The sequence below is a fragment of the Dendrobates tinctorius genome, unplaced genomic scaffold (assembly GCF_039654945.1).
Source record: "Dendrobates tinctorius isolate UK_male_01 unplaced genomic scaffold, ASM3965494v1 ptg000003l, whole genome shotgun sequence".
In the NCBI taxonomy this organism is placed as follows: Eukaryota; Metazoa; Chordata; class Amphibia; order Anura; family Dendrobatidae; genus Dendrobates; species Dendrobates tinctorius.
The window spans coordinates 70,310,344-70,335,161 of record NW_027361671.1 but is presented as its reverse complement, the minus strand read 5'-3'; the positions used below and the strand labels follow the sequence as shown (position 1 = coordinate 70,335,161).

Sequence of the window (24,818 nt, the reverse complement as noted above, 5' to 3'; positions counted from 1 at the left end):
AGAAGTCCATGATAGAGGTGATGGGGAGAAGGCCTTGATGGAGGTGATGGGGAGAAGGCCTTGATGGAGGTGATGGGGAGAAGGCCTTGATGGAGGTGATGGGGAGAAGGCCATGCTGGAGGTGATGGGAGAAGGCCATGATGGAGGTGATGGGAGAAGGCCATGATGGAGGTGATGGGGAGAAGGCCATGATGAAGGTGATGGGGAGAAGGCCATGATGGAGGTGATGGGGAGAAGGCTTTTATTGAGGTGATGGGGAAAAGGCCATGATGGAGATGATGAGGAGATGGCCTTGATGGAGGTGATGGGGAGAAGGCCATGATCGAGGTGATGGGGAGAAGGCCATGATGGAGGTGATGGGAGAAGGCCATGATGGAGGTGATGGGGAGAAGGCCATGATGAAGGTGATGGGGAGAAGGCCATGATGGAGGTGATGGGGAGAAGGCTTTTATTGAGGTGATGGGGAAAAGGCCATGATGGAGGTGATGAGGAGATGGCCCTGATGGAGGCGATGGGGAAAAGGCCATGATGGAGGTGTTTGGAAGAAGGCCATGATGGAGGTGATAGGGAGAAGGCCATGATGGAGGTGATGGGGAGAAGGCCATGATGGAGGTGATGGGACGAAGGCCATGATGGAGGTGATGGGGAGAAGGCTTTGATGGAGGTGATGGGGAGAAGGCCATGATGGAGGTGATGGGGAGAAGGCCGTGATGGGGAGAAGGCCTTGATGGAGGTGATGGCGAAAAAGCCATGATGGAGGTGATGGGAAGAAGGCCATGATGGAGGTGATGGGGAGAAAGCCATGATGGAGGTGATGGGGAGAAGGCCATGATGGAGATGATGGGGAGAAGGCCATGATGGGGGTGATGGAGAGGGTAATGATGGGGATGGTGGGGGAAGAAATGGGGTGGGGGAGAAAGCAATGATGGTGATAGTGGAAAAGACAATGATGGGAGTGATGGGGAAGGAGGCAATGTTGGGGTGGTGGAGGAGAAGGCAATGATGGAGGTGGTGGAAAGGGCAATGATGGGGTGGCAGGGGAGAAAGCAATGATAGTGGTGGGGGAGAAGGCAATGATATAGGTGAGAAAGAGGGCAATGATGGGATGTGGGGAGAGGAGGACAATGAGGGGTTTAGAGGATTGGGATGGGAGGAAGGGGGATTTATAATGGACTTAGGAACAGGGGGAGGTGGAGGAAGACATTATTATTGCTTATTATGTCTAACACAGTCCCTTAGCATATAGTGTACTCACTAATTCTGTATAACACCATCGTTAGTTACATAGTTTCCTTTTTTATTATGTTTAACACGTCTCTTATTACCTACCATCCTCTCTAGTTATATATGGTGCCTTCCCTTATTATATAGCTTCCTCTGCTGTTATGTATAGTGATGTCTCTTACTTAGTGTATTCTTTTTAATTTTGTTATTAACAGTGCCCTCTTTTATTACAAAGTCCCCTCTCTTTTTAGATATGAAATGACTGCTGATGGAGGAGCCGGTGACCAAACTACCAGTCCATCATCTCCTCTATTAGAAAGGAAGCTCTACTAGCCATCATTGCATTATACAGCTAACAAGACAGGACGGTATGTAATACAAAACAGGGCTCTATATAATCCAATATGTAGGGAACGGTGCTGTACATAGCAAGAGAGGGCACTGCATAATAAGGGACGGCAATATACATAATAAAGGAGACTATGTAATATATAGATGTATGTGTGTGGCGCAATATATATATATATATATATAGCTTTTTAGCCATAAAAGGAAGGGGGCCCAGACACATTTCTTGCACAGGGGCCCCAAGCTGTCAGTGTCCGCCCCTGGTGGGGTGTATTCATTTTTGCATCAACTAATTTGAATGAAAGTGAAGATTTTGTAATGGAGGTTATATTATTAACCTCCAATGCATGTGCCCTAATGCCCAATGTTTTATAATATCCATATACCTAATTTGGACTTGTCCGTGTGTCTGTGCACAATGAGTCATCCACAGCCCAACCGTCTGTCTGTGCGCAATGAGTCATCTACAGCTCAACAGTAACTTAGATATCCATAGTTACTACCACTAGCAGCTAACTGACAATATGTGTGGGCGTAACCATGGATACCTGCGTACTGTAAGGCCCTGTATAGGATTTAAGTGACATATCTAATAGGGAGAGGAGCTCTCCCTGGTGACGAGTTAAAGCATAAGCCTTTTTTGAACGTTAGCCTGTGAGGCAACATTGGGAGGCAACACTCAGGCAACAGTGAGAGGCAACATTGCAAAGATGGATCAAATTGATCGCGCTGCTGCACGTAGATGCGGATGCGTAACCTGCGTCTTAAGAAACAGAAGACAAACTAAATTGTCAAAGAACTGCTGATGCAGCCCGACAGAGGGCGGCCAGAGCAAGAGAAACGAATTACGTAAATGAATCACGTAGAACATCTAATGCTGCACGACAACGAGCAACACGCAATGCACAAAGTGATAAACAAATTTCATAAAGACGAGAACAAGATAGAAGACGTGTCCAAAATGCAAGAGCCACTCGACGACGGCAACTTACATTTGCCGCTAGAGGGCTTCTTAATCAAATTGATGAGACATATATTGAAGAGCACTATGCTGGCGAACTGACATTTTGATGTCAGTTCTGCCAATCTAAAAATTTGAAAGACGAAATGGCGCAGGACAAAACATTCTCTTCCTGCTGCAACGCGTATCCAATTACGTCCCATTCGTATGGATGATCAATTAGTCAAGTTGATGACAGGAGAGCATCAGCACTCCAATAACTTTATGGCTAATACAAGCAGAAAAGAAGTCTATTTGCTCTGTAGTCTCTACTGGATTGGCAGCTACATTACTACAAAATGGTAGCACCTACCATTCCAAGTTTGGCCTTGGAATTACAACAAATGAGGCCACATTGTCAAAAATTAAGCCAACCTCACTTCAAGCAAAGGAGCTTATGGAGTCATCTGTCATTATTAGGGACGAAGTAACAATGACTCCCTGGTTTAATATGAACACTGTGGATAATTTGTTCCAAGACATATGTGGAAAAAAAGACCATTTGGTGGAAAAGTTCTCATAAACGGTGGTGACTTTCATCAAACCCTACCAATAGTGGAAGGTGGAAAAAGAGCCCACATTGTACAGTCCACCAATAAATACTTAAAATGCTGGAATCAGTTTTCACGGTTCCAGTTACATCAGATTATGAGAACATCTCACGACGAAGTTGAGTACAACTCATGGTTACTCAAACTTGACAATGGAGAGTTGTACAATGAATGTGGTCTACCAGAAGACACTATTGAAATCCCGAATTCTTTTATTGAAGAGGGTGATTTAATTACAGCTATTTTTGATGACTCAATTGAGTTTACCAATGCAACGGTAGAAGCAATTGCCAATAAAGCAATTCTTGCACCATTAAATGATGGCGTTCACGCCTTGAACGACAAAATTCTTAGTCAAGTTCAAGGTGAACACTCAACATATCGCTCCGTCGACACAATTGCAGAAGAGGAGGCTATGATTCTCACTGATTACCCTAAAAAACACAAATATCCTGAACTAAAAAGTAAAAAATAAACTGCAAATAATGCATAAAGATAATAATAATAATAAGGGTATTTAGTAAACATAAATTTCTGAGCTGGGAAATCCATCCTGTCTGGCCTAAGCTTTTACTAGTGGTTCAGCCGCTCGATCCTTGTTCACATTCACGCCACTTGGCAAGTGAAAAGGTTTTAAATACTAGAGTAGGGACTGTCCCACAAGGGTTGCCATGATGTGGCGGGATGGCTTGTACATTATTTTGATCAAAATTATGTTTACTAAATACCCTTATTATTATTATTACCTTTATGCATTATTTGCAGTATATTTATTTTTTACTTTTTAGTTCAGGATATTTGTATTTTTTGCTTTTTGCTTTCTCTGGTTAATGGTCATGTGTTAATATGCACTTACATTGTGCATACACATTAACTTACTTTTTCAGTTCAGATTCGTTTTTTATTCACTTTATGTGAAAAGCTTAAAACCAATCATTATTCACGCTGTTGTTATAAATGGAAAAGCAAAGGGTCAGACAGTTCTTATTCCAAGAATTGATCTGATTTCCAAAGATAAAAACTTGCTGTCATGATCCCAGTGCAGGTTTTTGAGCTGCACGTCAGGGGTTAATGTCTGGAGCTCAGTGCAGGTTTTGACCTGCACACCTGGGGTTAATGATTGTGGCCTCTTTCTGGTTCTGGGAGAACTTCTTAAACCCCTGGGAAGCTCCAATTCCAGCCAGTTATACTTTTGCCTTTGGCCGAGTGTGCTGACCTCTGTGTGCCTGTGCCTGTTCATTGTTATAGCTTGTTTATATGGTTCTGACCCGGTTCTGTTTCCCGTTGTGAGTTTGCCTGTTGATTCTGTACTGCGCTATCCTCTCTGTGTGTGACTCATTGCCTGTGATCTGACTACTCTCTGCTCACCCCTCTTGTACCTTGCAGCTATCTCTGACTCATTGGCTACGTCCTGACTATCCTCCCTGTCTATGCCCCTTGGTAACTTTGTCTCGCAGTTACCCTGCTAGGAGTTCTCTTGCAGCTCCTAGCTCTCTGGAGTTTAGGCCACGCCCCTAGCAGTTACATGCTTCAGGTCATGCGGCTCTGAAGTACACATCTACTCTGCTGCTGTCCACTCCACAGGTATCTTTGCGCACAGTTCGCTTTACTCAGGACACGCGCACTGGCTCAGTGAGCAAGTTCAGTGCGGTGTTCTTGACATTATAACTGGCCGGCTATTTTTTTCTCTCCTCACTTCTGCAGCATGGACCCAATGTGTGCTTTATCTGAGCAGGGGAAATGCTTGACTCAGTCACTGCAGAAGCTTAGTTTGGAACACCAAGCACTGGCCCAGTCCCAACGGCGGGTTGAGGACTCAGTTCAGGGGGTACTTTCCGCAGGCTTCCAGCAGGTGGGGAATAGAGATGTCATTTTAGTCCCATCCGAATCCCCGGTTAAATTGCCAGATACATTTTCTGGTAACAAAGATGATATCAGAGCATTTAAGGAGGGCTGTAAGCTCTTTTTCTCTTTGAGACCCCGCTCCTCTGGGGAATGAGAAACAGAGGGTGGGGGTGGTTACGTCCCTGCTTAGTGGGTCCCCACAATCCTGGGCATTTTCGCTTTCCTCTTCTGCCCCTGAGAGAATGTCTGTGGATGCGTTTTTTGAAGCCATAGGGCTTATTTATGATGAGCCTGATAGAGTGCGTTTGGCTGAGGACAAGGTGATGAGTGTCTGTCAGGGGGAGCACTCGGCCGAATGGTTCTTTACTGAATTCAGACGTTGGGCAGCCGAGATTTCCTGGAGTGAAGCCGCCCTTCGGGGGCTGTTCCGTAGAGGCCTGTGGGAACGACTGAAGGATGCTTTGGCACTCCATCCTACGCCTGACTCCCTGGAGGATGCCATGACCCAAGCGGTTCGCATGGATCGCAGACTGCGGGCTAGAGGCGTTATGCAACGGGAAACACCATTATTCTTCAGTGGAGATGAGACCCGGACTCTTCCTGTGGCTATGGAGGTGAGCGCTGTCACCTGTGAGGAAAAGGAAAGAAGACGCCACCGGGAGAAGCAGTTGTGCTTCTATTGTGGGGAATCTGGACACTGGAAGAAGGACTGCCCCTCCTGTCCGTCATCCTCCAAGATGGCGGGAAAAGACTAGGTCTGGGAAGTAGTCGAGGAGGCTACCCAGACCTTGAGGTACAATTTTCCTCATGTGCAAAAATGGTGTTGCAGGTGGAACTGGAACTTGGTAATGGTCCGGTTCAGACTACTGCTTTTGTTGACTGTGGCTCTGCTGTGAACCTGATTGATACCAAAGTTATGACTCTTAATAAGATAGGGACAGTCAGGCTTCAGGATCCTGTTAAACTTGTGGCAATTGACTCATCTCCTCTTACCCAGGACGGTATCTGTTGCAGGTCTGAACTTTTTTCTCTAAAAGTGGGCTCCACTCATGTGGAAAAACTAAGTTGTCTTGTGCTAGATAACTTGCCTGCAGGACTGGTACTGGGGATGCCTTGGCTTCAATGCCATAATCCTACCATTGATTGGGTTACAGGGGAGATCACTCAATGGGGATGTAAGGATAAATGTGGTAACTTGGGACATCTTCTTAACGCTGTTAAATCCGTATGTGTGTCGGTCTGGAAGGTATTCCGGAGTACCTGAAGGATTTCGAAGATGTTTTTTCTGAAAGTGAGGCTGAGGTGCTGCCACCACATATACCCTACAATCGTGCCATTGATTTAGTGCCTGGAGCCAAGTTACCTAAGGCTCGATTATTCAATTTGTCTGGGACTGAGCGCCAAGCCATGAAGGAGTACATAGCTGAGAGTCTCTGCAAAGGGCATATCAGGCCTTCTGTGTCACCTGTGGCAGTAGGATTCTTCTTTGTGAAGAAGAAAGATGGTGGTTTGCGGCCGTGCCTCGACTTTCGGGAACTGAACAAGATAACGGTTAGGAAAACTTACCCGCTTCCCCTCATCCCAGACTTATGTAACCAGTTAGCTGGGGCCCAATGGTTCTCCAAGTTAGATCTCCGGGGGGCCTACAATCTGATAAGGGTTCGGGAAGGGGACGAGTGGAAAACTGCGTTCCTCACATCAGAAGGACTCTTTGAAAACCTGGTAATGCCGTTTGGGTTAACTAATGCACCCGCTATTTTCCAGAATTTCATCAATGTTGTGTTTTCTGACCTGATAGGCCATTTTGTTATTATTTATTTGGATGACATTTTGGTGTATTCCCCGGACAGCCAATTTCACTTGCAACATCTACAGACAGTTCTCCAGAGACTCAGGGAGAACCAATTATTCGCTAAATTGGAAAAATGTTCGCTTTTTGTACAGGAACTGTCTTTGTTGGGGTTGATTGTGTCCTGTGAGGGGTTTCGTATGGATCCTAGGAAGGTGCTGGCGATCGCTGACTGGGTTCAGCCTCGAGATCTCAAGGGGCTCCAGCACTTCTTAGGATTTGCGAACTATTATCGAAGATTCATTAAAGGTTTCTCACAAGTGGTTAAACCACTCACGGATCTTACCCAGAAGGGCGCTGATGTAAAAAATTGGTCTGTACTCACTAAGGAGTCCTTCTCAGCGATTAAGAAATGTTTCATGTCTGCCCCGGTGTTGGTACAACCAGACCCGTCCAAACCATTCATTGTGGAGGTGGATGCTTCTGAAGTGAGAGTGGGGGCTGTGCTGTCCCAAGGTCCGGCCACCCTTACCAATCTCAAACCCTGTGCCTTCTTCTCCAAGAAGTTCTCCTCAGCTGAGAAAAACTATGACGTTGGCAATAGAGAACTTTTTGGAAGCCCACCCTTTCACGGTTGTCACGGATCACAAAAATTTGGCATACCTTGAATCTGCTAAGAGGCTTACTCCTAGACAAGCCCGTTGGTCACTTTTTTTTTCACAATTTCAGTTCTCCATTACTTTTCGACCAGGGTCCAAAAATGTTAAAGCGGATGCCCTGTCCAGAAGTTTTGACCCAGTGTCTCCCCCTGAGCCGCCGTCCTCCATTCTTCCCCCAGGGGTGGTAGTGGCGGGGGTCTCAACTGAGTTGGAACAAGAAATTCTAAGGGCTCAGGCCCTAGCTCCGGCAACCAGGCCAGGGGATAAACTGTTTGTCCAGATTCATTGCGGCCTAGACTTCTGCAGGAGTTTCATGAGTCTAGGCTGAGTGCTCATCCAGGTATCACAGCCACTAGAGAGGCAGTAGCCAGGGGGTTTTGGTGGACTTCATTAAGGTCCGATGTCAAGGAATCTGTTTCTGCTTGTGGCGTGTGTGCCCGTTCCAAAAGCTTGCATAACAGGCCGGCTGGAGAACTCATACCTTTACCGGTTCCTGAAAGGCCATGGACTCATCTTTCCATGGATTTTATTACCGGCCTTCCAGGGGCAATACCGTGATCTGGGTGGTGGTGGACAGGTTTTCTAAACAGGCCCATTTCATTCCCTTGGCAGCTTTACCCTCAGCAGAAACATTATCAAGGTTGTTTGTGCAGCATGTGGTTCGATTGCATGGGGTACCCTGAATGTTGTGTCTGACAGAGGTGTGCAGTTTGTGGCCAAATTTTGGAAGGCGTTCTGTATGAAATTGGGCATCTCACTCTCCTTCTCGTCGGCATATCACCCGGAGAGTAATGGTCAGACAGAACGCACCAATCAATCCCTGGAACAAATTCTCAGGTGTCTGACCTCTGCCAGGCAGGAGGATTAGTGTGATGCGTTACTGTTGGCAGAATTCGCTTTTAACAACCGGGTCAGTCCACCATCATGTCCCCATTCCTGATTAACTATGGGTTTAATCTGCATTTTGGGGAGTTTTCACAGGTGGATTCCGGTTGTCCAGGGGTAGAGGGGTCCGTTCAACGGTTAAAAAACCTCTGGGCTGAAGTCCAGCCTAATATCTCTCGGGCCCAGGGGAGGGACAAATATTTTGCTGACAAAAAGAGAGCCTCGGGAGACATGTTTCAGGTGGGAGAGAAGGTTTGGCTTTCCACACGTAACATCAACTTAAAGGTACCATCAGCTAAGTTGGGACCAAAGTTCATTGGTCCGTACGAGATTATGGAGATAGTCAACCCAGTGGCATATAGGTTGCGTCTCCCCGCCTCCTTAAAAATATCCAATGTGTTCCATAATTCTCTGTTGAAATCCATAGGGTCTGTCAAAGAGAACTCCGAGCCTGTTGTTCCTCCAGTGCTGGTGGAGGGTCAATTGGAGTATGAGGTCGGACATATTGTGGACTCTCGGCGGGTGCGCCGCTCTTTGCAGTACCTGGTCCACTGGAAGGGATATGGACCAGAGGAGCACTCATGGGTCCCTGTTCACTCTGTACATGCAGATCGCCTTGTTCGGGCTTTCCATGCCAAGTACCCGGGGACGCCTGGGGGTCCAGAGACCCCCGTTGACAGGGGGGTACTGTCATGATCCCAGTGCAGGTTTTTGAGCTGCACGTCAGGGGTTAATGTCTGGAGCTCAGTGAAGGTTTTGACCTGCACACCTGGGGTTAATGATTGTGGCCTCTTTCTGGTTCTAGGAGAGCTTCTTAAACCCCTGGGAAGCTCCAATTCATGCCAGTTATACTTTTGCCTTTGGCCGAGTGTGCTGACCTCTGTGTGCCTGTGCCTGTTCGTTGTTATAGCTTGTTTATATGGTTCTGACCCGGTTCTGTTTCCCGTTGTGAGTTTGCCTGTTGATTCTGTACTGCGCTTCCCTCTCTGTGTGTGACTCAATGACTGTGATCTGACTACTCTCTGCTCGCCTCTCTTGTACCTTGCAGCTTTCTCTGTGTATGACTCATTGGCTACGTCCTGACTATCCTCCCTGTCTATGCCCCTTGGTAACTTTGTCTTGCAGTTACCCTGCTAGGAGTTCTCTTGCAGCTCTTAGCTCTCTGGAGTTTAGGCCACGCCCCTAGCAGTTACATGCTTCAGGTCCTGCGGCTCTGAAGTACGCATCTACTCGGCTGCTGCCCGCTCCACAGGTATCTATGAGCACAGTTCGCTTTTCTCAGGACACGCGCACTGGCTCAGTGAGCAAGTTCAGTGCAGTGTTCCTGACACTTGCCAGTCCAGATGCGACGGCGTCAGTTTCCTGTCATGTTGGCTTTTGCAATGACCATCAATAAATCTAAGGGATAGTCCTTGGATATTGTAGAAATTTATTTACCTCTCCAAGTGTTTTCACATGGGCAGTTATATGTGGCTTTCTCCAGGGGAAAGAAAAGCCAACAAATAAGGGTCAAAATATTGGAGACCCAGAAGCAAGGTAAACTTATTCCTAACGTTGACAAATGGTTTACTGTCAACTGTGTGTACAAAAAGTCTTTTATTAAGATTTTTCCATCAGTTAATCTCAGGGACAGTCCTTGGATATTGTAGGAATTTATTTGCCTCTCCAAGTGTTTTCACATGGGCAGTTATATGTGGCTTTCTCCATGGGAAAGAAAAGCCAACAAATAAAGGTCAAAATATTTGAGACCCAGAAGCAAGGTAAAATTATTCCTAAGGTTGCCAAATAGTTTTCTGTCAACTGTGTGTACAAAGAAGTGTTTTATTAAGATTTTTAACAATTGTAAAAGCCCAAAAATTTTGTACACAAAAGCGGGACTAACTCCTAGCTGCGGTCTAAGGACCAAACATTGGGCATGGGCGGGGCCTTGGGGGCAGATCCCAAGTGCGCTCAACCATGTGAAATAGCTTACGCTCAGGAACACTGAGGGATAGCGCTATCGGATAGCTCTACCCATTCATTCCCTTTAGGAATTGAGCTATGGGGTAGCACTACCCGTGCACTTTCTTCATGGAGAGCGCTATCGAATAGCTCTACCCGAACAGTATTAACGTCAGAGCTTTTTCATACACAAGGTAGGAGTGGCAGGAGAGGTACACCAGGTATTTATGTTTGCTGTTAGTCTGCACATACGCCAGTCTGTTGCGTGGTTACACCCTATTGTGAGGTCAGTCTGATGCATGGTTCGTAATCCCAGCGCGCGCCAGAAGGGCGTGCAATAACTCGTTTTTATCTATATTTTTACCTTTTATCTCACAATTTACTTTTAAATTTGCCCTAAATTTAATCTCTGACTCTACTGTCATTGAAGAGGTCCTATTTTTAAAGAACAACCTCAATATGGACTGCCATCACATCATTTGAATGCGGGTGAAATATCCAAATCTGCACAATGGTGGTACAATGTGTTGCCCTAATGCTGTAGCCTAAGTTACTAATCTCAACAGTTAAGATGGAAAATATCAAACTACTGGGGACCAAATTACAAAACATTTATAGTCAAAAAGAAAAATCCTATTTGGGTGAAATATTCCATACTAATTGTTCAGAATTTCTCATTCTTACCATTTACTATTGGGTGGCAAGATGTGGGCTCTATCCTTCAAAATTGTAGGCCTTGACCTGTTAGCAGACCCTATAAGACTGTGCTATATTTGTTCAATTAACTTAAATTATACTTTCTGGCATTAGAGAACCTATGACCTGGAGAGTAACACCACAGCAAGTGCCCATCAAAATCCTAGGAACCCTAGACACATTGATACACTTTCAGGGTTGTGAGAAAATTAAGTTTTGGTTAAAATGTCAGTACGTGCCTCTCATTAATCCAAAAATACTGTAGCTAAAGCAACCTTTATGACATTACTCATGTCATCTTGTTTTACCTGTCTGGATTCTGGGTGCATACGTGCATCTGTAGTAGAATCCTTTGGGTAAAAGTCTTAAAGCATTGTCCACATTTCCATAGATGCCAGTCACTGAATTCTGAGTTGAGTTGGCTTGTTGAGGTTGGGCTGGCAAGAACTCGTTGGTTTTTTGCATTAATCTGGTTATATCCTGTATCCAAAGGCCCAGATTTATCCAGTAGAGAATAGTTTCTATTGCATGGAGTCTGTGGAAAAACTATGGACCTCTGCAATGTAGAAGAAGGCAACTTGCCATTTTTGTTGAAGGATTGTAGAGTGTCTTGTCTGGACATGGCTTCAATAACAGGTGATGGGACGTTCACTACAAGACAAAAGGTTTTTTTTTCATTGTTAAAATACAGCGGTCACACAATACTTTAAAAAAAATCATCTTCTAATGAACTCAAGAGAAAACCATCCAGTCTATGACAGCAAAATGAATAATGTCTTACAGTTTTCATCCTGAGCGATGCATTGTAAAGGAATCCCAAAGAATGACGTGTAGCTGTCATTGTACCACACCAATAGTTCTGTGCCCCGGGGAATGTCAATACAAGCTCTGTAGAATATGCTTGATCTGGTAAAATAACAGAAAATCAATCATACTTGATCTATTTACTGCCTTCAATAACTTCTAAACAAGAAGAAAAAAAAACTATTTTGTTGGAAACACATCATCAAAATGAAAATAATACTATTTTAACCATTAAAATAAAAAATAGTATACTGTATTTAAAAATGACACAATCCACACCAGACATTTTCATTATCTTTAAAAGTGACACTGTACAGCCAAAAAACTGCTTCATAATAAGGCTCTAAAGGTACTGTCACACTTAGCGATGTTCCAGCGATCCCAACCAGCGATATGACGCGGTCAGGATCGCTGGTACATCGCTAAGTGGTCGCTAGTGAGCTGCCACACAGGCAGATCTCACTAGCGACATCGCTGGGGACGGGGGTCGCTACTTACCTGTCAGACCAGGCGATCCTGCGTCCTCCCGCCCGGCTCCACGCGTCGCTCGTCCTCACAGCAGGAAGCGCCACAGGAAGCTGACGACGAGAAACAGTCCTGAACGTTCTTGCGCGATCAGCGATAACCAGCGGGGGAGCCGGTCGTAGGTAAGTATCAGACACAGAGATATCGCTAGCAATATCGCTATAACGTCACTAGTTATAGCGATATTGCTAGCGATATCTCTTAGTGTGACATGCCCTTTAGGCAGCACATCGCTGTGCGATCCGTTTGTCTCAGAGGTCTCATTTCTATAGTTGAAGGATATATTGACTCTTAGCAGAGAATCAGATATCGAGCATACTCTAGCATCGCTAATATCATTATTACGTACTAGATGGTGGCCCGATTCTAACGCATCGGGTATTCTAGAATCTCACTCTCGGCGCCGCAGATATCCCAACGGTAGCGGAGGCATGCGTCATTCCTGTCTCTGATTGGTCACGGCCGGTCGGGCGTGACCACTCAGCGACCCAGGATTTCCGTTACAGACAGACAGAATAAGACGATTAGGCTAGTTTCACACTAGCGTTTATTCGACGCAGCGCACGGCGCCGCTAAGCCCCGCCCCCTGCCGGCTCCCTGCCCGCCCCATCCGGTCATCGCCGCCTGCTATCGCACATGGACGCTTGCGGTCTGCGCACCCTATCTTTAGCACAGGGTGCGCAGATTGTGCACTGGCCGTGCGATAGTAGGATTTTGGCGTGCGCTGCGCACTTTTGAAGGTGCGCCCGTGCGCGCCGAATGCAGCATGTTGCATTTCGGTGCGCATGGCGCACCTTCAAAAGTGCGCAGCACACGCCAAAATCCTACTAGAGCTCGGCCAGCACACGATCTGCGCACCCTGTGCTAAAGATAGGGTGCGCAGACCGCAAGCGTCCATGTGCGATAGTAGGCGGCGATGACCGGATGGGGCGGGCAGGGAGCCGGCAGGGGGCGGGGCTTAGCGGCGGCCGTGCGCAGGCCGTCGCTGCACCCTGACACGCAAATGTGAAACCGGCCTTATATAGTAGATTTTGCACTGATCCAGATCTATAACCAAAATAAGTAGATATTAGATAAGTTTGTCAGTCTGTACAGGGGTGACACAGATTAAAAAAGGGCCCTATGCAAGAACAGTATATGGGTCCTTTGCAGATAAATAGCTCATCATAATGCACCCCTTTATTTCTCAGAGACAAAAGCTGCTTTCTGCTTTGGAGATGGAAGTGGGCCCCATTAATGTACCTCTTGGGCTCCTGTGTGGCTCCGCAGGTTGCACTAATGTTGTGTCTGCCCCTAAGTCTGCATCATTTTATGGATATTCCTAAAGCAAACATTCTTATTGTTATCCTGCCGAGAATACAGGGATTCATTTCCGGCTGATCTGTTTCAATTTACTGAGAATGGACTAAGTAAAAAGACATAATTATGGCTCTTTCTTGCTACACAGTAGAAAGAGCAGTGATCGGAGGAACTGGCTGCAGAGAGTTGTCTTAGGCCACGTTCACACGTGCAATATTTGGTCAGTATTTCACATCAGTATTTGTAACCCGAAACCAGGATTGGGTGATAAATACAGAAATGGGGACGTGTTTCTACTATACTTCTCTTCTGATTGTTCCTCTCCTGGTTTTAGCTTAAAATACTGATGTAAAATGCTGACCAAATACTGAATGTGTGACCATGGCCTTACAGCCAAACACAAGACAGAGAGGTTAACATGGCTGAACTCCTGGGATATTTTATGTCAATTTTTAGGGTTACTCTATAGCAATTTTGAAATAATCAATTTTTAATACATAACAAACAGAATCATTCCCACTCTGCCACTGACACTCGTGCCAACTCGTGCATCATCGCTGAGCCCAGTGATTGGTCACTGTAGTTGTGACCACTGCAGCCTGTCAGTAAACACTGGGGGCAGCGGCAGAGAGTTGGCACTGAAGCTGATGTCAGTAAGTAAAGTTTTTTTATATTAAAAACAGTGGAAGATGATGAAGAAAATATTTCCTGGACAGCCCCATTGCTGGTCTCCATCTGGTCTTCTAAGTTAATTATTCCCTCTCAAAAACAGTGTAAAACTCTTGAGTGGCAGAATGAACTATTGGTTAAATATGGGATTAGGTTCGATACTGCCTACTGGAGACTATAGAGAGTTGGGTGTAGGAGGAGGAAGTTGTTGGAGGGAGACATAGCTAGATAGACTCACAAAGACACAGTTAAAGGTTCTTTTATATTTTCTTTTACCCCAATGCTTGTTTCACAGCTGCACTGCTTAGTGCTACTGTATAATGCCTTCCATATTGTTGCTGCATCTGAGGGTGTGCTACAATGAGATTGGGGTGCAAGACATGCTCGTCTCCATGTATGGGAAAAATCACCGCAGCTAGTCTATACCCAGTAGGTCAGGGAAAACTGATAACTAGAGATGGAGCGTTCAGAGGGGAAACTTGGTGGAAAAATTCTATACATTAGTCATATATGGCAACTTATTTTAAAATGTATCACTTATAAAAATTTTACAGGGAATCTGTCACCAGGTTTTTGTTACTTCAATCGAGAGCAGCGTAATGTAGTGGCAGAAAACCTGATTCCAGTGATGTGTCACTTACTGGGCTGCATGTTGTATTTTTTATAAAATTACTGTTTTATCTGCGGCAGATCTAGCAGTTCTCTGAATGCTGAGCTCAGTATAAGCCCCTACACATCCTTGATTGGCAACTTTCTGCTTGTGTACAGTGTACTCAGAAAGCTGTCAATCAGTGATGAGGGCAGGGGTTGGACGAAATGACAGCAGGTTAACTTGTCCCTTTGTTTTATAAAAACTAATGCAAGCAACCTAGTAAGTGATTCATCACTGGAATCAGAGTCCCTGCCTCTACATCCTGATGTTGACAAATTCCCTTTTAACTGTGGACACTTGAAAGGAGATATGAAACGCACAAGAACTGGGACATTATTAAAATAAATTCCTCCTGACCCTCATCCATATATACTCTGGCCTCAAACTAGTTTACATGTATTCTGTATGGGGACAGTGGAGTAAACTGCTGCCAGATATCTCTGGCCGAGGCTTATGTCCCCCATGATTATATGGAGTGGGCATTTTGAAAACCAACTCACATCTACTGTTAGTGGAGAGTTGGGATTCCCCCTATATACATTAGATGTCATCTAATCATTCTGAAATTGTTGGGTCCAGCTACTCTAGGGTGTTAACTATGAGTAGCTATTTGATGATAATTAGGGGCATAGCTATAGTAGGTACAGGGATCACAGTCTCACCCAGGTCCTCTAGCCTATCAAGGCTCGAAAGATACCTTTGGCCCATATGAGAAGGCCAGTACTATTAAAGACCCATGATACTTGGGGGCACTGTTGGATTTTTGCATTGTGGCCCATGAGATTCACGTTTTGCCACTGATAATAATAATAATAATAATATAGAAGAAAATTAAATGCTGTCTCTAATTACTATAATCAAAGCTATTAACAACAAAGGAAACGCTAATTTGACAAGCAATTGCTACTATGGTGCAAAAAGACTCCCAACAAGGAGTTTTATTGATATCTCTAATTTCTCTATAGCTCATGATGTGTAGCTGCGCAACGTTATGTAAGGGCTCATTCACACGTTCGTTGGTCCTGTTGGGGCTTGCCTCCGAAGCCCCCCCCCCGCCCTATCTCCACAAAAAGTGAATTTGACATATGCCGAACTAGCAGTAAAATCAACGTACCACATTTTCATACAGCATGCCAATTTTTCTAACACTTTTATGACTAAGATCTCAAGTGACTCTGTACTGTCTTTGATATGGCAAATACTTAAAGGGGTTAAATAGGATTAAAAACATGGCTGTTCTCTTCTAAAGCAAAGCCACACTGGTCCACAAATTGCACCTGGCGCCAGCTGTATCCACTTCAATGGAGATAAGGTGCCATACCAGGCACAGCCCATGAACATGTGACATTCATTCTGAAAGATAGAAGTCTGGCGTGATATATGCCTTGTGATCTAAGCACTTTGTACAGTTTAATATCACTTTTCAGCGCTAGTTATCTGTAACAATGTAATTTGGTTGTAGAATAACGCTGCCGACGTATGGGAATCCCTACCTGCATTTTTCACTGTAGTAACATATGCACTTGTCAACCTATTTTGTCACCACAAACTGACTCTTGGCAACAGAAAGATAAAGATCAATAGAAAAGTGCAGATCCTCAATATTTTAGTTGCAGCTGCAAAACTTCCATTTATCTTGTTACTCTCTCTATTTACAGCAGCCATGTTGTCTCGGGAGGGCACTGCTGGCTAAGCAGAACATTTCTACAGCTTTCTATGAACTATGAATATCTGTCAGAAACTCTCAGCGCGGCCTGTTTTGTTTTCCCCATTTAAACCTCCACCTTGTCTATAATTTACAATTTTCTCGACTTTTCCTGCAGCAAAGAAAATCATTTTCGTCTAGATTAGAAAAAAAAAAGTCAATGGTAAGTTCTAAAAGTTGAGAAAAATCAAGTCTACTCTTCGCTGTACCGTTCCAAACATTTCATCTTTCACTTTGGCTCTCCGTAAAATAAACAAAGCGGAGTAGCAATGAGCGTACTAAAAAACCAAATGACACAGTTTGCTGCTGAAAGAGCAGAACTGTTTTCAGGCGATGGGTGGTCTCTGAGGGTAGACCGAAAAATAGTGTAAGCACACACCATTTCTTCCAAGCGGATAATGCTTCCAAAACTCGCACAACTCTCTGCATGCTGAAGTACATCAAAGGGATTTTTCTCGTTTCGGATAATATTTCCTTTGCTGACATGTATTTAGTATTGTGGTTGGATGACTCATAAAGATAGCTTCATGGCGTCCTAACGCTGTTGAAGTAGAACATATGCCAACGGACATTATTGTCAGCCTCAAAATAAAAACAAAACGTTCAACCGAGGGTCAATCAATCACACAGGTCTTTGAACAAAATTCCATTTAGGTATTAGACATCATAACATAGTCAATTCAAACCAGCTGACTTTTCGTGAAAAGGACAACTTTGGACAATGCAGAAATAGGCTGAAGCCTTAAGTGTTTGTACTTCTAGGCACTCCGCTCTTTTGGTGACTGAGCAGAGTTTATTTAATTTTCATAGTTCATTGCTCTGAAAGCTGAAACAACTGAATCCATACTGTACCGAGCTGTTAACATCTCATCTGGATGTAAAAATTGCTATTAAAATGTCTGATGCATGTAAATGTTTTTATTTTCCATGCTTGTAACTACGTTTCCTTTATAGACATGACTTAAAATAGCTTCCAGAATTTAGGTCTGCCTAAGTGAGTAATAACAAAGTAATCCCGTGTGTGTTTCAGGACATTCATCTGGATTACTTGTAGGCCTCCATTATTATACATAGCCTGTACCCCATATGGCCGAAAACCTCAAATCTAGTTTTCTCTTGCCTTGACTAAAGCTGTGCTGACAGCTCAAAGTATCTGCGCATATTCTCTATATACAGCAATGATCCAGAGGAATGAGCGTTGTGTGTACAGCTACATGAAGACCAAATGCTGACATTGTAAAATGCCTAACAAGACCCTGTCATCACATGACGATATCTTGGGGATTATTACCTTCTTAAACTTGTCCTTCTGGAAATCAGTAGTGTGACTGGAAGCCAAAAAGTGAACTTTTATCACCTTTGCACGGTTTTAGTCATCTGGGTACAGACACGACACCTACAGTTACCAATGAACGTAATGCTTTTGGCTGGATTCAAGCCCAGTGCACATGATTAACATCGATGTCAGGATATTCATACCCTTTGCAGGATGGGACATTAGTCATTAATACAGCCAAGGCACTGATTACTACGATAACTGTTTAGAGCTGGAGTTTCGTTTTCTTTTTTCTAATTTCCAGTCATTCTGCCGCTTTCCACAAGGAGAATTTTAAAAAGATAATAAGACATACTATACTATCCTGGCATTAGTTATAAAATCTGTACTTGTTGGGTGCATATATGTAAATAAGAAAACTGTATTTCAGCTTCCTCGGATAGTCTCCTTAGCATGCATGCTCCTATGTGTTAAAGCGACCCTCCACCCAAAACTAAAACATGACTACATTTCTCATCAAAGTGGATCTACCTAGTGCCATCCGTTTGCCCCCCGCTGTCTCCTCTGCTAGGAATGGAGTTCCTTTCCTCCTGCTGCAGAGGCATGGTGAGCTTTGGTACGTCTAAACTGACTGATAGCAGGATCAGCATTATAGCCGGCTGTCAGTCAGTGCTCTCTACACACAAAGCGACGACTAAAACTGTGCCAGCGCCACCAACTGTGACCGAAAGAGCAAATCTGGTGGGAGAGTAAAGTTCTTTTCCTCCCGGCAGCGGGGCTCTCAATGTCAGAACGCTATTATCATGCTATTAACCCTATGTGTGCAGCAGGGTAATAGCGTTATTGTACATGACGGATTCCCTTTAATTCAATATTTTCAAACATGTGACAGGTCCTCTATAATGAAGAAAAACAAGCTGTAGCTAAAACTAACTTCAATTTAGTTATATCTTAAAATAATGCTGTTTGAAGGCCCATGACAATAAGAGCAATACTGAAAATATCTTGATTCCATTGTTTTAAGCTTCACTTCAATAGTTTACATCCTCCAACCTCAAAGAAAAGCAAATAAGCAGAGAAGGGCACCTTGGTTATCAGAAATCCAAAGGAAAGAGAACTCTCCCTCTAAAGGTATCATTTGAATGGGCATTACACAAGTTCGACTTCCCAGAGATGGGACACTTACTTTAAAGTAACTCCTTACATCTTTCGCTGAACATATCCCAATTAAGTATAACTAGCAAACAAGGGAGATTAACTAAATTCCACCAAAATGAATGAGCTCTCATTATTATAACTGCTTTTCTGTTTTTTTGAAGTCTAGCAAACATGCTGTGTAATACATACGTTGTTTTCATTCCTACGTCCATCCTAAGTGAACACATCTGTGTTCCTAGTATGTTATATTCTGAAAATTAATTATTGAATTGAATGTAATTCAGAAATTTGAGCGCATTACCTGTACTGAACAACTGTCAAATTCTGTTCCCCGCAGTGCCTGGCGCATCGGACGTACCTCATCCAGCTTGACTTACTGGGTTCTCCTCCATCGATAAAGTGCTGTAGTGTCCCATCTTGATCATATATCTAGACAAGAAGAAGTTTAGGATTCAATACATGATTTATCTCCATTAGGTCAACACTCATTTTCCAGTAGGCCACTTGTGCCTCCATATATCATTTATAGGAAGTTAGTACTCTGCCAATAGTTACCAGATTATGTGTGAATTTTGAGAGTTATTTGACTTAAGAGAGAAACACCTTGTGATGAAGTATACATTTATCTTGTCTTATCAGTCCAACCTTTGGTATATTAAACAGATTTACAGAACATCCCAGATGTCCCTTTTCTTCCCACACAATATTTTGGCATTCTGGTTATGCAATGAGCTGCCAGACAAGAGCTTTGGGTTAAGGAGGAATTCATGAATGGATGGCAAAGAGATCCAAAATGCTGCCTAGGTGACAGAAACATTTATGCCCTATTGGAGAATATTTCCTTAGCGAGGTCTCGTTGATGTGAAACTCTAGAAATTTTTACCACATGCAGTACATTTTTCAAAGACAATGCCAGGCATAACTTATAGTAATAATCATAATACAGTAATAATTTGATTTATACAACACCACCATTTTCCCAAGCACTTTACAATTAAGAGAGGACATGTTCAAACAATAAAGTCATTACAGATTAACGCTTAGCTCAGCAATTACGGGAGGAGTGAGTGTCCAGCTTACAAGCTTATAATCTATAAGGAAATAGGAGGGACCCAATAGGTAATAAATGTTTGTCGTCTATGCTCCAGCCATCATCATAATAAATAGGGAATTTCAAATAAGCTGCGTGATCCGGTCATCAGCTAGTATTTGTCTAACTACAGTTACCAAGTGCTATTGGGTGCTTGAGGGTGAGGAGGCAGATGACTAAAAGGGAGCAGATTCTGAAGAAAATTTAGAACGAGGGAAAAGGGAAGCTAGATTGGTGAAGTGAAGTGATAAGCTTGTCTAAATAGATGAGTTTTTAAAGCACGTTTAAAAATGTAGGGGCTAGGTATTAATCAGATGTCCAGCATAGTGCATTCCAGAAAACTGGCGCAGCATGATAGAAGTCTTGGAGACGGAGTTGCAAGGTTTGGATTATGGAAGAAGTAGATCAGTTGCGGAAAGGAGAGCATGTGTAAGGTGATAAACATGAGGGAGGGGATGTAAGGTAGAGCAGAACTGTGGAGCACATTGCAGATGAGATAGATAAGTCTATATTGTATTATGTAGTGGATGGGCAACTAGTGCAATGACTGGCATATGGTGGAGGCATCAAAGAAGGGGCTGGACAGAAATACGACTCTGGCTGACACATTCAGGACAGATTGGAAATGAGAAGGTATGGTAAGAGGGAGACCGATCAGTAGAGAGTTGCAGTAGTCCAGGCAAGAAAGAATAAGAGCGATAGTAAAAAATGTTGCAGTTTCAAAGGTGAAAATAGGTCAGATTCTGGAGATGTTTCTAAGATGCAGGTAACATCAGCAACCAAGTGATTGGAGTGTGTCTATCAGCCATATCCTCCTTCTTCAACTCTCACTTCCTAAAACTCAATGTAGACAAAACTGAACTCATTATCTTTCCTCCATCTCACATATCTTCCCTACCCAATCTATCTATTATGGTGAACGGCATCACGCTCTCTCCCGCACCTGAAATCCGCTGCCTCAGACTCTCGACTCTGCCCTGTCCTTCAAACCACACGTCCAAACTCTTGCCACCTCGTGTCGCCTCCAACAATTTTTCCAGAATCCTTCCCTTCCTCAGCCCTCAATCTACTAAAACTCTTATACATGCCCTCATCATCTCCCGCCTTGACTACTGCAACACTCTCCTCTGTGGCCTCCCTGCTAACTCTCTTGCACCACTTCAGTCTGTCCTCAACTCTGCTGCCCAACTAATCCACCTCTCTCCTCGCTACTCCCCTGTATCTCCCCTCTGCAAATCCCTTCACTGGCTCCCAATTTCCCAACAAATCCAGTTCAAACTACAAACACTGACCCACAAAGCCATACACAAGCTGTCCCCTCCCTATATCTCTGAACTAATCTCCCAATATCTTCCCTCACTTAATCTTCAATCCTCCCAAGACCTCCTACTCTCCTCCACACTTATTCGTTCCTCACTAGAGTTGAGCGATACCGTCCGATACTTCAAAGTATCGTATCGGATGGTATCGGCCGATCTTTAAAAAAAGTATCGGTATCGCCGATTCCGATACCGGAAGTCCCATTCAAGTCTATGGGACTTCCGGTATCGGAATAAGAAAAACCCTTTCCTGCCCTTGTACAGCCTCTCTGGGGTCTGTACGGGCCTTTCGGGGGGCTGTGCCGGCCTGCCAGGGGGTCTGTGCAGGCTCCGGTGGTCTGTGCCGGCCTGCCGGTGGTCTGTGCAGGCTCCGGGGGGCTGTGCCGGCCTGCCGGGGGGCTGTGCCGGCCTGCCGGGGGGCTGTGCATGCTCCGGTGGTCTGTGCCGGCCTGCCGGTGGTCTGTGCAGGCTCCGGGGGGCTGTGCCGGCCTGCCGGGGGGCTGTGCCGGCCTGCCGGTGGTCTGTGCAGGCTCCGGGGGTCTGTGCAGGCATCGTCCGATGGGACTACAAGTCCCATCGGGCGATGCCTGCTACCATGACAGTGATTGACACATTAGCCAATGATGGGACAGTAGTAGTCCCATCATCCGGCTAATGTGTTAAATGTAAAAAAAAAAAAAAAAAAAATTACATGCTACATACATACAACATGCATACTACATACATGCTACATTCATACTACATACTACATACATGCTACATTCATACTACATAAATACTACATGCAACATACATACTACATATATACTACATGCATGCTACATACATACTGCATGCTACATACATACCACATATATACTACATGCATGCTACATGCATGCTACATGCTACATACATAACACATATATACTACATGCATGCTACATACATACTACATGCTACATACTACATGCATGCTACATACATACTACATGCTACATACTACATATATACTACATGCATGCTACATACATACTACATACATACTACATATATACTACATGCATGCTACATACATACTACATGCTACATACTACATGCATGCTACATACATACTACATGCTACATACTACATATATACTACATGCATGCTACATACATACTACATGCTACATACATACTACATATATACTACATGCATGCTACATACATACTACATGCTACATACATACTACATATATACTACATGCATGCTACATACTACATGCTACATACATACTACATATATACTACATTCATACTACATACTACATATATACTACATACATACTACATACATACTACATACATACTACATGCATGCTACATACATACTACATACATACTACATGCATACCACATATATACTACATACATACAATACATTCATACAATACATACATAGACATACAGTACATATAACATAGAGTAACATACTTACCAATACTTGTCACATTGTTCCCCGAAGCCATTGTCTATTCCGGGATAAATATTAACATAACAAACCACAAAAATACTCACCCACGATCCGAAGCAGTCCACGAGTGTGTCCCACGACGATCTTGGGTAGAGAACGGCAGCATCAGATGATGCTGCCGTTCTCTACGGGCTGCAGGAATCCAATGACGGAAGGTAGGTATCCTTCCGCACTGTATTCCTCCGCCACTTAAAAAAAAAAAAAGTCCCTAGTCTCACTTTATGCCATTGCTGTGTGGGAAATTCCCACACAGCAATGGCATAAAGTGAGACTAGGGACTTTTTTTTTTTAAGTGGCGGAGGAATACAGTGCGGAAGGATACCTACCTTCCGTCATTGGATTCCTGCAGCCCGTAGAGAACGGCAGCATCATCTGATGCTGCAGTTCTCTACCCAAGATCGTCGTGGGACACACTCGTGGACTGCTTCGGATCGTGGGTGAGTATTTTTGTGGTTTGTTATGTTAATATTTATCCCGGAATAGACAATGGCTTCGGGGAACAATGTGACAAGTATTGGTAAGTATGTTACTCTATGTTATATGTACTGTATGTCTATGTATGTATTGTATGAATGTATTGTATGTATGTAGTATATATGTGGTATGTATGTAGCATGTAGTATGTATGTAGTATGTATTATATATGTAGTATGTATGTAGCATGCATGTAGTATGTATGTAGTATGTATGTAGCATGCAGTATGTATGTAGCATGTATGTAGTATGTATGTAGTATATATGTAGTATGTATGTAGCATGCATGTAGTATGTATGTAGTATGTATGTAGCATGCAGCATGTATGTAGCATGTATGTAGTATGTATGTAGTATATATGTAGTATGTATGTAGTATGTATGTATGTAGTATGTATGTAGCATGCAGTATGTATGTAGCATGTATGTAGTATGTATGTAGTATATATGTAGTATGTATGTAGCATGCATGTAGTATGTATGTAGCATGCATGTAGTATGTATGTAGTATTTTTTTTTTTTTTTTTTTTAACATTTAACACATTAGCCGGATGATGGGACTACTACTGTCCCATCATTGGCTAATGTGTCAATCACTGTCATGGTAGCAGGCATCGCCCGATGGGACTTGTAGTCCCATCGGACGATGCTTGCACAGACCCCCGGACATCAGCACAGCCCCCCGGCAGGCCGGCACAGCCCCCCGGCAGGCCGGTACAGACCCCCACAGGGTGCACAGACCACCGGCAGGCCGGCACAGCCCCCCGGCAGGCCGGTACAGACCCCGGGCAGTCCACACAGCCCCCCGGCAGGCCGGCACAGCCCCCCGGCAGGCCGGCAGAGACCCCCGGAAGGCCCGAAATGACGGCGCATCATGATGCGCACACACCGCGCATCATGATGACGTCAGGCCGTCAATCAACTGAACTTCCGATTCCGATGCCGAATTCCGATATTGAAAAAATATCGGAAGTCGGTATCGGAATTCCGATACAGCAAGTATCGGCCGATACCCGATACTTGCGGTATCGGAATGCTCAACACTATTCCTCACACAACCACCTCCAAGATTTCTCCCAAATATCCCCTATCCTCTGGAATTCCATGCCTCAACACGTCCGATTATCCACCACCCTCAGACCATTCAAATGGAATCTGAAAGCCCATCTCTTCAGGAAAGCTTGCAGCCTGCAATAATCATTCTGCTGCCTAACCACCGGCCAAGCTGCCTCCTCATCACCACCAGGCTGCTGCACCCCCGACTTTCTGTCTCTTCCCCATTATCCCGTAGAATGTAAGTCCGCAAGGACAGGGTCCTCTCCCCTCTGTACCAGTCTGTCACTGTAAATTTGTTTACTGTTAACGATATCTATAACTTTGTATGTAACCCCCCTTTTCATGTACAGCACCATGG

The 24,818-nt window shown here is 44.2% G+C and overlaps 1 protein-coding gene across 1 annotated transcript in view; it reads right to left on the bottom strand.

The window, feature by feature from the left end:
* Positions 1-24,818, bottom strand: part of PRDM6 (PR/SET domain 6) — a 174,929-nt gene that overhangs the window by 40,805 nt on the left and 109,306 nt on the right. Inside the window, exons 4-6 of the mRNA XM_073577025.1 lie at positions 19,328-19,455; positions 11,720-11,844; positions 11,247-11,589 (exon numbers count right to left, since the gene is read on the bottom strand). Coding sequence (XP_073433126.1) covers positions 11,247-11,589; positions 11,720-11,844; positions 19,328-19,455 — 596 coding nt within the window. The remainder of the gene's footprint in view (positions 1-11,246; positions 11,590-11,719; positions 11,845-19,327; positions 19,456-24,818) is intronic.